At 36.3% G+C, this 13,900-nt stretch overlaps 1 protein-coding gene across 3 annotated transcripts in view; it reads left to right on the forward strand.

Annotated features, from left to right (window-relative positions):
• KIAA1958 (KIAA1958 ortholog) overlaps positions 1 to 13,900 on the forward strand; it is a 158,011-nt gene that overhangs the window by 108,589 nt on the left and 35,522 nt on the right. Inside the window, exon 3 of one of the 3 annotated variants that reach the window (XM_049636173.1) lies at positions 1,655 to 13,476. The exons of 1 other annotated variant lie outside the window; for it this stretch is intronic. In XM_049636173.1, coding sequence (XP_049492130.1) covers positions 1,655 to 2,700 — 1,046 coding nt within the window. In that variant the 3' untranslated portion in view covers positions 2,701 to 13,476. Of the gene's footprint in view, positions 1 to 1,654; positions 13,477 to 13,900 lie in introns of those variants that run through there. One more of the 3 variants, XM_049636192.1, reaches the window with a different exon arrangement.

Raw genomic sequence — 13,900 nt, forward strand, 5'->3', positions numbered from 1 at the left:
GTGTATAGTAATACAAAAAGTGTCTTTTCTGAATAAAATTCAGTTTATTAGAATTCTTATTATTGTATGTGGTTATTTACAAAGACTTCCAATGAGCAACCTTACAAACTAAAATTTTCCTAAATAAGATAAACAGGATAAACAAAATATTTTACCTTTATACTGTAAAATCAGAAATTACATTTTTATGTTGTTTTAAACTAAGCTTGATGCTTGCCTCTCAACAATCAATAGGATAGCCAAGTTTTCTATTGTGTGGTTTCATTTTTAGAATTTCTCTTTTTGAGTTACACCCATGTCTGACATAGTGATTTTTGACAAAACATTTTTATTGTTACTATTGAGTCCAAATTTAAATTACATACTACTGAAAGGAAACCATTTAGATGATATCATTGAACTTAATAAAAAAAGTTGAGTAAAAAATAGAGTAGGGTTTCCATCATAACACATAAACACTAGAACTTTGTTTCTCAAGGGAGTTTCTCTCAAACCTCCTCCTGGGCATGGATTCCTGCCAGCTGGGAATCTGCTATTGATCAAGCATCCTGAGCAATCCTGAAGCACACTCAAGTGTGAGAACTGGTACTCTAGAGCAACATCACTTAACTGTGGATGATCCATAATGAGAAGAGGCAATTCTAGTTCTTGGTGGAAGAGTATAAATAATAAATAAAATGATTTGTCCAAGAGATACATCCCTTTCCTTACATCTGGATTGTAGTAACCTAATTCAAAATTCGTTGTCCTGTTTGTTACACTTAAGAAGTTTTATCCTCGTTACTTTTTTATTTATTTAAAAAAAATTTTTTTGATGTTTATTTTTGAGAGGAAGAGAACGAACACGAGCAGGGGAGGGGCAGAGAGAGAGAGGGAGACACCGAATCTGAAGCAGGCTCCAGGCTCTGAGTCATTAGCACAGAGCCCCGATGCAGGACTCAAACACATGAGCCGTGAGATCATGACCTGAGCCAAAGTCAGACACTTAACCCACTGAATCACTCAGGCGCCCCTATCCTCATTACTTTACAAAATACCGAATATGTTACCACTTCTTACAAATAGCCCTGCAATTACACACAGAATATTTATAAATTGTGTTAACCTAAATTGCCATAAAGTGTTGAATTAACTACTGCAAATCATCTGTTTGGTAACTTTTAAATATAGATCTCTAGTGATGTGCTAAATAACAAATTTGAATATTTAGTTAATTCAATAAAATGGAACCAGTACAACCTCTGGTTTCACAAATGAAGTGATTCAAAATGAGTGTGTCAGCTTTAATGGGGCCCTTGCACACTGCAGTAGGATGAATAGCACATTTTTTCCCCTTGCATTCTTCCTAAAACAAAGGCTGTTTCTAAAACTCACTCCTCCCACAAACTTTCATGCACAAAGCTTATGTGCCAGTGACACAAGAAGCTCATTTTGATTGTAATGGGCCATACCCTTGTCTAGTACATCATTTGTGAAACTGAAGTTGGCTATTATAATGCAGCAGGTATGTAAATAACATTTGTAAGTGATCTCTATAAAATGGATTCCTTCTTTCCCTTTTCATTATAAGAGGAAACTTTATTTCAGAGTAGAAAGTGCATTGTCTGAACTCATCAACACCCTCTCTATCCCTCCCCTCCCCAATTTGTTGCAGACCAGGATGAAAGAGCAGCTGAGCTCAGCAGGGAGCAGAATGAGAAAACCATCCGGAGCACGCAGACTGCGCTCCGCAATTTCCGCGAGTTCCTCATCTCCAAGTATCCTTCTGAAACAAGAGAGATTTATGTCATCCCTTGCAAGGAGTTGGATGCCTACCTGGCCTCTTTCTTTGTGGATGCCAGGCAGAAGGATGGGTCCGAGTATGAACCCAACAGCTTGGCCAATTACCAGTGTGGACTTGAACGGTACCTAAAAGAACACAGGTATGGCTACAGTATTACGAGGGATAAGGAATTCAAGCGTTCCCAAGAGGCCCTGAAACAGAAGCAGATTGAACTCCGCTGCAAAGGAAAAGGAAATAAGCCACACAAGTCCATGAAGCTCACCTTTGCTGATGAGCTCATTCTGCGAAAAAGAGGACTGCTGAGCCGCTATAATCCTGAGGGTCTTCTCAACCTTGTGTGGCTCAACAACACAAAAGCTTTTGGGCACTGCACAGGATTCCATGGATCTACCTTGAAGTGGGGTGATATCCGGCTCCGGGTAACAGAAACGGGGCTGGAGTACTTAGAGTGGATGGGTCAAGACACTGGTGACCTGAATGCCAAAACCAAGAGAGGGGGGACGGACTCTCGTGTGTATGCCACCCAGCATGCCCCACAGACCTGCCCCGTACAGGACTATAAGGAGTATGCCCAGCGGCGACCTCCTGCCATGCGCTACGAGGATGCCCCTTTCTACCTGTCCATCAAGCCAGTGGTGAACTTGGCAGCTCTGCATTGGTATAACTGCCAAGCCCTTGGCAAGAACAAGCTGGCCAAGATGGTGAAGACCATGTGTGAGAAGGGCAACATCCCCGGCAGGAAGACCAATTTCAGCGTGTATCAGAGCTGCAGCACCTTGTCTGAGGCTCAGAGCAACCAGCTGGTGCTTATCTGTAACAATCTGAGCCAGCAGGCCGCACAGTCAGTGGCCGGGCACTCCAACAGCGGCAATTTCATCGTCTCTGCCTCTTACGACTCTTCCTCAGACACTGCTTGACCAGGTGTCCTGAGCAAGACCCCAGCTTGGTTACTGTGTCCAGAGAAACTGTGGTTATACACTGCTTCTCGTTTCCTTTCCTCGGCCCTCAGTGTTAACTTTATAAAAATATAAATATATAATATATTTTTCTTTTTACAAATAAGCCAATGGAGATAGTTTAGTATTGCTAACATAGTATTTATAGGCTTAACACAAATGTACTTGTGGGTGATTAAATGTAATTACTGTTATAGCCGTTACAAAACCATAGTGGTTCTCAGGCAATACAAAGTAGAGAAGGAATTCCGTTTTTTAAAAAACTGTCAGAAAAGTAACTGAAAGTCGTCCTAGACACGTGTGTCCTCAACGCCTGCTTTTCCTTCCCACCCCACCTCTCATTTTGAGTCTAGTTAATAAATGGCTTTATTTTTTTAAGTTTTAAAATTTTATATTAATCAGGAGGAAACAATACTAGCTCTGCTGCTTACACAGAATTATATTCAGTCAGATCCAGAATATGAGAGTGTTGACATAAGCTCTACAAATTATTTACATATTTTTTTTAGCTGAATTAGAATTTTAGCTCCTGTGCCTCTTTTTTGTAATGTCTGAAAATCTAGATGTTTAGGTAACATCTTTTCTTTTGAGGGCAATAAAGGTGCCATTCTTTTTGAAAGATATATAATTTTTAAATAATATGCAAAGTCCAATATTGTGGCAAAAAAGACTGTTAACAGCTCTTTACTGTTGTGCTTGAACCTGGATAGATTTTTTTTGTTCCCTAAGAAATCAGTTTAAATGAAGTGTGATTTTCAGATTTGCAAAACTACCAAAGCTTTCAAAATGTTCCCAAGCATTAGACTGTATATCAAACATAAAGAGAAGGTAGAGAATGGGAGGGTCTTATTAAAAATCTGGAAGCGCTAGTCAGGACAACAAAAGAGGACTACTCTTCAAAGCCCAAACCCCCTGAATTATTTATTTATAAGCATTAAACTTCAGTCTCTTTTCCCTAGGAGATTACTTAACTCTGTAGTTGAGATCAAAAGAATATTGACACTCATTTGGGGTAACAACATTTTGTTATTGGATTTAGCTGAATTCAAAGCATTCTTGAAAATGTGCAGTTTCTAGTAAATATAAATTTATCTGTGATACCCTGCAATTATAATAATAATAATTTTGGTTAAACAACTCTTTGTGGTGGTTTTCCCAAGGTCTTTATTTTCAAGTCTTAAAGCCTGTGGTGTATTTTTAGTTAAGATCCTTCAATAACAACATAAATTTAGACATTAGGGCGACAATGAAGTTGAGCTTGGTTCCTGTCCTGTATAATCATTAACACATAGAAAATCCGAATCTTAATTGCTTTGTTGGATTCTGTTGGGAAGTATTTGTTCTTTAAGGCAACCTCTTAATTCACATTAGCTAGAAGGGTAGGTGGTATTTTATGTGTTAACTTATTGTACAGCGCGTTCAGGTTTCATTTTTATATGCCTTCCTAAATCATCACAAAAGCTGAGGTTTCCCTTGGCTTGGTAGCTTTTTTCAACACCAAGTCATAAACACATAAAGACTCATTCCTCTATATGGTGACCTTTCCTTTGGTTCATGAGTAGAAAGTCTTCTGTGGACTTTTTGTGGTGGAATCAACTTCATTTCGTGACTTTTCCTCCATAGAGAGGCATCCAGAAATAAGAAAGGGTGGAAGATATCTTGTTTTATTTATTTTTTTTTGTATTAATGATGGCAGCCACCATTTTTTAACTAGTGTGTATGCCAGCTCTGTGTCAAGTGACTTACATGCATCATTTATATAATAGTTACTGTGTGAAAATTAGAAAATTTAGGTAAGCATAAAGAGCACAAACACTCATAAATCTGCTGGCCCAAATAACCGCTGTTAATATTTTAGTAAATATTTCTTTAGACATTTCAATACATACATATTTATTTCTGTACACATCTTTCATCCTTTCAATCCTTGAAAAGCTTAGTTATCTTCATTTTATGTTGAGATCAAGACAAATCAGTTATTGTTAAGGAAATGGTACTGTCTTCTGACTTGAGTTTTTTCTGTTTATCTTCCTTAGTTCCAACTCAGAGTCAGTTTCCAGTGATTTGAGCCAGAAATGGGGACACAGTGTTTTCCCATCTCTCAAGGCTATCTGATTAGAAGGAATGCTGAGTGACCTTTCATGATGGCACGCTGTGTCCCCTGGTGCCCCCTCTTCTGTTCATTTTGAGCCACAGGACCTCTTTCTCCCAGTTCCCTTTACAAAACTTTCCTTATTCTATACCCTTGTTTGTAAGTGCACAGGACAGCCTACTATAAAAGAACTCTTAAAAAAAATTTTTTTAATGTTTGTTTATTTTTGAGAGAGAAAGAGTATGAGCAGGGGAGGGGAGCAGCAGGGGAGTATGAGAGTGAGAGGGAGACACAGAATCTGAAACAGGCTCCAGGCTCTAAGCTGTCAGCACAGAGCCTGACGTGGGGCTTGAACTCAAGAACTGCAAGATCATGACCTGAGCCAAAGTCAGAAGCTTAACCAACTAAGCCACCTAGGTGCCAATAAGGCTGTTCTTAATGGGTTACCTCTTGTTTAAAAAAAAAAAAAAAAAGGTTTTTGTGAAACACTTAAAATGTGTGCATTTTATTTTTGCATTGACATACTTTTAAAAATTCTTAATATGTTTTTGACAGCAAAGTAAGTTTGTCATGAGGAAGAAGGGCAGTGAGGATGTACTGAGAAAGCAGAATTAGGGAATTTTGCATTCCTATTTGTGTTGATTAAGGCACTACAATGAAAATCTCTCCTATTTCATTCTATTGCATTTTCACTCAGAAGAACACAAATTGAGAATGTAAATTACTTTTTTATTTATTTTTATTTTGCTTTGATAACTCAAACCAAATAGGAACATTGTGACATTTAGATTTAGAAAGCTTTTCTGAAGAATGGCTTGGTAGAAGTTTAGCTGAATTACAGTATCTCTTTGCATTAATGAAATTATGAAAAATTATCTGCAACTACCTCTAAATTTTGTGTTTTTATATAAACAATACTGAAGACATGCTATTGCCAGATGCCATTTTCATTATTTGTTACTTTAACTTAAAAGAAGTTATGTTCATACTGTGGCACTGGTACATGCCAAAATATCATTCATGTGCTTTCGTGAAAATTCAGCAGTCCAGTAGGTGTTCACTACAACTGAATGTGCTGCCTTTCCAGTCAATCCTGTGATTCATACAGAAACCATAAAACCATATTTACAAGGTTTACATTTTTAAGTCAGTGTAATGTCACGTAAGGAATTCTCCAGTGCTTCTCACATGACTCTGAAAGTTGTGCGCTGTCTACAACAAAAGTGTCAAGCCCATCTGTCAGCATTTGAGGGGAGATAGCTGCAAAATTCAGTCTTTCTTCTATATTCATGTGAGTGACTGTTGAAAACCTTGGATGGTAGCAATTGTTTTTAAAACCATAAAATCTGAAAAGGTTAGAGAAATTCAGGATGTTAATCCAACAGAGCTTATTCTTAAAATTCCATTTATTCTCCTAGTTAGTAGGGGTGGTCTGAATATGGTTTGTAATACGCCAGCTACTTAAAATATTTTTCTAGATCTTTTCCCTGTGTTAAATTTTCCCTATGTCAATTCACTTTCCCCTGTGTTAAATCACTTCCCAGAGCAGTAAACAATAGTCTGAAAATTTTCTAGAGTAGATCAAGTCTCTTTGGTTTTTCATTTAGATCATTGTTAGCTGAAACTTTCATCACATTAATTGATCTCAGTCATATGGCTTAGCTTTTAAGATGTCATGACATCAAATAACTTTCACTGAGAGAGAATTTACAGCCATATCAACAGATATTTGAACACCTATTGTCCAGACACTGGGAAGGGTACAAAGATGTGTAAAACAGTCCCTACCCTCAAAGAATTTATAAAAGATACTATAATAAAAGTTTCATTTCATTTTTGAGAGCTCACCAAAAAAAGTCTCTGCCGATACTCTTTTTGCATCATTTCCCGAATTTGTACTCATACAGTTTGTCTATTATCCAGCCACTGAATATGTTGGTTTGCTGTGGAATACATAACACTGCTTTGAGTATTTTGACGAGAATCTTCCTTAGAGCCTGTTTTAAAACCAATATGAAGGCAGCCACTCCTGCACCATCTATTGGGTTCACATAGGTGCACACATGTACCAGAATGTGCAGATTACCATCACTATCGTTTACTGAGTACTTAACAGTATGCCAGAGTAGTAAGTGCTTCTGTAAGCTGTTTCACTTAATTCTCACAATAGTCCTGAGGGTAAGTGTGATTATTTCTCCTTCATAAATGAGGAAATCATAGAAGTCAAATGGGTTGCCCATATCACAGCTACTACATAAGAGCATCAGGATCTGAAACCAGATCCAGATCCTATTAAGTTCTGTCCTTTTTGGCTGAGGCAGCTTGTTCACAAGGTGATTTGCTGTGCATCTGTGGACTCTGAAGTGATAAATTATACATGAAATCCCTAGTGTAATAAAATCATCAATATACATTCAATTCCAAATTGAGAGCAGTGCCATCACCTGGCATGTTTGTTGGTACAACATTGTTTAGGCCTCATTATTTTAATTATTTTGATATAGGACATTTGGCAGTTTGTTTCTCCCCTGGCCATGAGTAGAGAGCATAAGTCTGTGTCACTTTTTAAAGGACACTTAACTTTTTCATGGAGGTGAGTGTGTGTACAAGTAATTATATTTTTAAAAGTGATTTCCATTTGTTTTTACCCCCAAATAAACCAAAAACTCAATTTTAAGAGAGTTCCTCATAAATCAGACAGGGAAAGGGAAGGTTGGGCTCTTAAGCCCAAAAGCCAGTATTGCCAGCCACCAGTTACTGAGCATTGATTGCCAGTCTGCCAGGGAGTTTGGTCTTGCCTGCAAATTTTTTTTTTTTTTAATTTTTTTTTTCAACGTTTTTTATTTATTTTTGGGACAGAGAGAGACAGAGCATGAACGGGGGGGGGGCAGAGAGAGAGGGAGACACAGAATCAGAAACAGGCTCCAGGCTCCGAGCCATCAGCCCAGAGCCTGACGCGGGGCTCGAACTCACGGACCGCGAGATCGTGACCTGGCTGAAGTCGGTCGCTCAACCGACTGCGCCACCCAGGCGCCCCGATCTTGCCTGCAAATTTGGTGCCAGCAAATTAACAATATTTAATTTTTTAATGTTTATTTATTTTAGATAGAGACAGAGACAGAGCACAAGAGGGGAAGAGAGGGAGACACAGAATCTGAAGCACACTCCAGGCTCTTTGTTGTCAGCACAGAGCCTGACCTGGGGCTTGAGCCCATGAGCTGTGAGATCATGACCTGAGTTGAAGTTGGATACTCAACCAACTGAGCCACGCAACCCCCACCCCCGACAATATTTGATAGAAGAATTTGTTATTAATATTTTGGTTTTTTATCTATCGAGATTGTTTTTGGGGTGCCTGGCTGGTTCAAGTCAGTTAAGCCTGTGACTCTCGATCTCAGGCTTGTGAGTTCAAGCCCCATGTTGGTTGTGGAGCCTACTTAAACAAACAAACAAATAAATAAATAAATAAATAAAGATTGTTTTTAACAAAATTTTTGAAGAAAAATACTGTCCTTACGAGTCTCAGAATTAGAGATAGACCAAAACCATTCAGATTTTCTCTAGTTGGCTATCTCCATCGTTCAACATATTAGAGGCAAACACTTCTGATTTTAATCAGGCTTCTTGTGACTGGTTTTCTCTATCTATAGGAAAGGAATATTTTGATCTGTATTTCTCTAACCAAAATAGAGCTATAATACTTAGCATCTATAAATAAAGACTCTACTATGTGATAAAGGAAATAAATTTCCAAGCCTAGCGGAGAAGTCAAGAGGAGTGTATGATAATTTATTGCAATAAGCTAATTTTTAAAAGGTTCATTTATGGAAAAAAATGTTATAAACACTAAGGAATTAACAAGTTCTCTACCAATTAGTTTTAATAGATTTTTTTCTCAAATAGAATTCCTTTATATCAGATCTTGGCATATTACCATATGATAAGGTACAGATAGAGAGTTGCTTATTAAGAAACATACCATTGGCAACGGGATCCTCAGTTGTCTTTTGTTTTTCCCTTAATGCATGGAATTCAACATTGCTTCTCTTCCCTGCTCAGATCTGGCTGAGATGAAATGAATGCATTTTCACAAGGCAAAGTGATGAAGACAGGATGATTTTAAGAGATCCTTGCCATAGAGTATAACTGGGACATAAATATACTCCATATATCATCTTTGGTTAATGTATTTCTAATGATATAAAACAGAAAAGGGGATGATATTGGCAAACTGCCAACAACTCTGATTTCACTTCTAATCAGAGAAAAGGAAGTTAATAAAAATTTATCATGCTTCATCCTATTTGTAAATTAATCAGACGGAGGGAAACACCTAGGTTGGTATGAAAGATTGCATTATTTTTAAAAGACAACATTTTAATACAATTGAGTTGGTTTGTAAACCATGACTTTGTTGAATTACACTCAGTATTAATGAAGTCAGTATTAATTTGATCAGAATATTAATTAGGTCAGAATATTAATGTGAACCATCATCTTTGCTGAATTATAATCCTAGAGGCTGACCAAGAGAACCTCGAGTCCAGTGCTTTTCAGTGCTATGAAGAATAGGAGTCACCATGTCCTCTGGGAGTAGAGGACAAAGAGGTCAAGGAGTAGAGATTGCAAAGGGAGTCCTCACGCTGATTCCCCAGGAATTCTCATGTTCCCTACGCCCCTACCTTCCTATTTTGAGACTCACTAGACTGAATGAGCTACTACCTCTATGACACATCCTTCACATGGGGAGTCTGGAAAATAAGATTGGAAACATCTAACCTAATCTACCCCTCTTTTTTATAGAAGAGAGGAACAATCCTAGAGACATTAGATGAATGCCCAGGTGTACACACCTTGTCAGAACCAGATCTAGAACCTAGGCACCCTGACTTCTAATCCATAGATCAGAGTTTAGGGAGGGAAAACAACCCTGCGTTTCCACTGAGAAAGAGTATCCTTTTCTTGTTTTCAAAATTGTAATTGGTTTTTAAGCCCTCAGTCAAGTTTCTATTAGAAGTAGATTCAAGCTGCTAGTTTCCAAATAGGCTATTTTTACATGTGAATTGTCACTTTTCATTGTATAGTGTTATATCTTGATTAGCAACTTCTTTTTGAAATTTGATGGAATAATCTCTAAATGTAATCATTTTTTAACAAGCATCTCTCCCCATTCATACTTAGTTTTCATTTACAGAGGGAAAACAAACTACAGTTTTCAAGTATATGAATTCCAATTATAGACCATGAACTAAAAAGTAACTTTTTGTTTATTGTGACACTCATTTGCATATCCAGCTTCATGGTATCTATATTATTAGTTTTGAATGCAGTCTATAATGTCCTTTTTTATTCTATGGAAAGGTTAAAATATCATCTTGAAGGTTTGAGATGTATCTTCAATCCAAAGGATCAAACTTCTATCAACATAATTAGGATGTTTCTGAAGTGAATTTAGTTAAAGATAGGGAAGAAAGAGAAAATGGGAACTAATGGAAGACCTATAGCAGGAAGATGTAGAAATACAAAGTATTTGTAAATTCTCTGATTATCCTGCTTGTTCTTCTAAAAAAGAATTCAAGCATAAATGAAAAATATTCACAAATTTTTATTTTACAAATTATATTTACCAGATTATAGTTGAAGAAAAAAGGTGAAATTCTAGGATTTTTTTTTTAAGTACAGTGGAATTGTCTTTTGAATGCAGTGTTGAATTTTGCTAGACTTCTAATGTTCTCCTTTGTATTACACTGGAATTAGAGAGTATTTTTACCATGGTACATCCATTTCAAAGAGCTTTAAAAATGCTTTGGCATAATTTATTTATTTGTGGTAAGTAGAATTAGGAAGACATCAGCAATATAGAACCTTAACAGTAATTGCGCATACTGTACTTAAGTGATTTTTATGTCTGTTTACTTTCTGTAATTCTTACATTTTATAAATCAAATAACTTAGTATACTTCCACTAGAAATTAATTTATAATGGATTATTTATACTGGATGAAGTAGCAGGTCCATTTTAGTATTAATCCACTCAGATTAACTTTATCTAACTGAATTTTTATATCTACAGTTCATTATATTACAACTTTTTAAATAGCATTTATAACAAAAGAACTTTTGTTTTATAAAGTATTTGTTACAAAAAAAACCCATCTTGCCAAAAACCATTACAATTTCTATGCATTGTGTAATATTCAGTGATGTCACTGTTGAGATTTGCATGTTGTTATAGGTGCCCTTTCCTATCTGTGTTTGTGATGTTTATGTGGAATTGTTAACCATTGCTGCTATCACTTATTGTAGCTAAACTGAAGAACTGTGCTAAGAGGCTGTGCCAGTCAACAGTTGTATGTGTGACTTGTGAAAATGTGTACTTAGTTGTTTAATATTTTGAGCCAGCACTTAGTGGCCTCTACGGAAGGAAATATTGTAGTTGTCAAGTGGTGCCAACTTCAGCATCTTGTTTCACATGTGTAAATTCCACGTCAGATTTTCTTCCATACTTTCCCCCAACTCTTTGAAAGGCAATGTTTGCAAAAAGAGAAAGCAAGAATTTTTAGCTTTTTCGGTACTCCTCCCACCTCAAATCTTTTTTTGTTCTTCTGATACTTGAACACCTTACAGAAAAATCCTATGGAATGACAATGTAGCAGCTTAATTTACTTTTATCTGGTTATTTCTATCCAGGTAAATGATGTAATAACAGAACTATGAGGTGCCTACCTCATTTTTGTTGGTTATCCTGGCTTATTGTTTGAATTGCTTTTAATAAGAATTTTTAGCTTTTCAAATTTATTTATTAGGGACTGTGGAAGTCTCAGAGTTCCCAAATAATTAACTTTTATATTCAGCATTCACATGGGCTTTATAACCTATTTGGCTGCCTTATGACCATCAGAATTTTTTCATACCCACCTGTCGTTAGTTTTTCCTAGTGTTTACATCTTGTGTCAGTATTTCCAAACAAACCCTGCAATTCGAGAGAAAAGTGGATGAATTCTATGTTTTGTTAAAATTCAACATGGGGGAAATATTATACATTTATACTCAAACTGGAAGGGAAACAGTCATAAAATGTTAAAGAAAAGTAGGCTATGTTCTTAAGAGCATTTTAATACCAACATGTCAAAATTCCTTGCTTAGTGCAGGGTTTCATTCTGTCTGCTCAATGGGTTTATAATTATGAGATTTCTTTAATCTCCTGAGTTATGTAGAGGCTTTTTGTGTGACTGTCAGATACATGGTGACAGCCAATGCTGTATTTGGAAACATTGCTGCTGAAATTGCTGATTTAATTTTAAGAATATTAAAACTAATTCATCAAGGCCCCTGCCACTCCTTTGCTTAAAGGAAAAGAAGGGCAGATTTTAATTGTGAGCCTTTTCTCCAGAATATGCTTTAAACATTTACCCCTCGATGGAGGTGATAAAGCAATAAAAGGAAACTCAATTATGTATGTTCTAAAGAAGTTCTGCCCTTGTCCAGTGGCCTCCAGAACAACACTAAAATATTTCTTGATTCCTGCATTGGGGGTTTTCAGGTGAGGTGTTTATACATAGAATTTCTTTTATATTTTGGACACCAAAGATTATGGCATGATAGATCATGATGATTAACGGTTTCTATTAGATAGCTGTGGGCAGGTTTATTTGAATCCTGCTCTTGGATTTTTTTTTCCCATTTTGGATCTTCTTTACATTTTGTATGTCTGTCCTAAGGCCCTTATGCCCAGGGCAACTTTTAAGTAATACATATGTATTTATTAGGTTTCTAATTTATATAGTATATTTCCATCATGACTTTAAAACTTTTTTTCACTGCTAAAATTAGACCTAGATTTGCCAGATAGCCCCCTTTTTCGTTGTGATCTGAAAATGTAAATGTAACCCCATAGGCCTGAAACCTGGTAAGAGAATGACTGGAAGCATTTTGGATTCAACAGAATCACTTAAATCACTCATTTATCTGTTCAAATGAAGAACTTTGGTTGCTTATTGGAATGAGTGCTGTATTCAACTTAAATAAGATCTTCCTTATGAAGATTTCTTTCATTCTACCACTTAGAGGTTAATTGGGAATAAAAAAGTAGATTCATCAATTTATTCAGTATAATTTAACTCCAGACATTTGTTTAAAACAGAAATATACCACCACAGTTAATACTCAGAAAAATGTTATGAAAAATGGTACTGTTCTTTGAAGATACATTTATTACTCCCCCTACCCATTTGGTAGAGTGTCATTTTTGGTATATTTTCTGGCCACTTGACTTTTAACTGACTTACGTGAAAAAAAGCACATGTGTGCCTGATGTTCATTCTAATCATATTTTAAAATTCTCTTTTAAACTGCTGCAGTTATAATTTGTGAAAGAGGAGAAAGGTGAATTGAAATGGAGGGAAATTTCTGTTAATATGTTAAAATGTGTGACTTTGATGCTCTTGGTTAATCCTCTGCCAGTTGATATTTGTATTAATATGATAGACCTTTTTTGTTAATAAGAATATACTGTTGGCTTCATCTTTATTTTGCTGCTCACTGCGTTTCACACTACAATGTTTTCATCTTTTTCAGCTCACTGTTTTTGCTTCATATTTGTCCGTGTACTTGTGCTCTAAATAAAATTCTAGTTTTATGTCCCAGTGGCTTATTCCATTGTGTGTATATTGGCCTCTAACGTCGTGTAATTTTCTTTTGCTTTCAGTATTTGTTGATACAGCCTAAAACCTATGGAAGTAAGAAAAAAAATCCAATAAAATCAGCTAATGAGCATCCGTGATGTCTCCGTAATGAGAGCATGCTTTAGTCACAGTATTTTGTCTGTATTTGGATATGACCAGTCTTCCTTCACTTAATAAATGGTTTTCTGCAAAGCTGGCTGGCTGCTCTTTGTAGCTAAAACAAACGTTTTTAAAAACATAGCCTCATTTTGAAAAAAAAAAAAAAAATTGTCCTGGTCACTGTGCCTTAGGCCCCAGGATATAGTCAATGAATATCAGGTGTTGTTTCTAACCGCTGAGGAGGGGAAATCTTGGAAGAGAGTCATTTCTACATGTGTGCATTCAC

Source organism: Panthera uncia, chromosome D4 (assembly GCF_023721935.1).
Source record: "Panthera uncia isolate 11264 chromosome D4, Puncia_PCG_1.0, whole genome shotgun sequence".
NCBI classification, from domain to species: domain Eukaryota; kingdom Metazoa; phylum Chordata; class Mammalia; order Carnivora; family Felidae; genus Panthera; species Panthera uncia.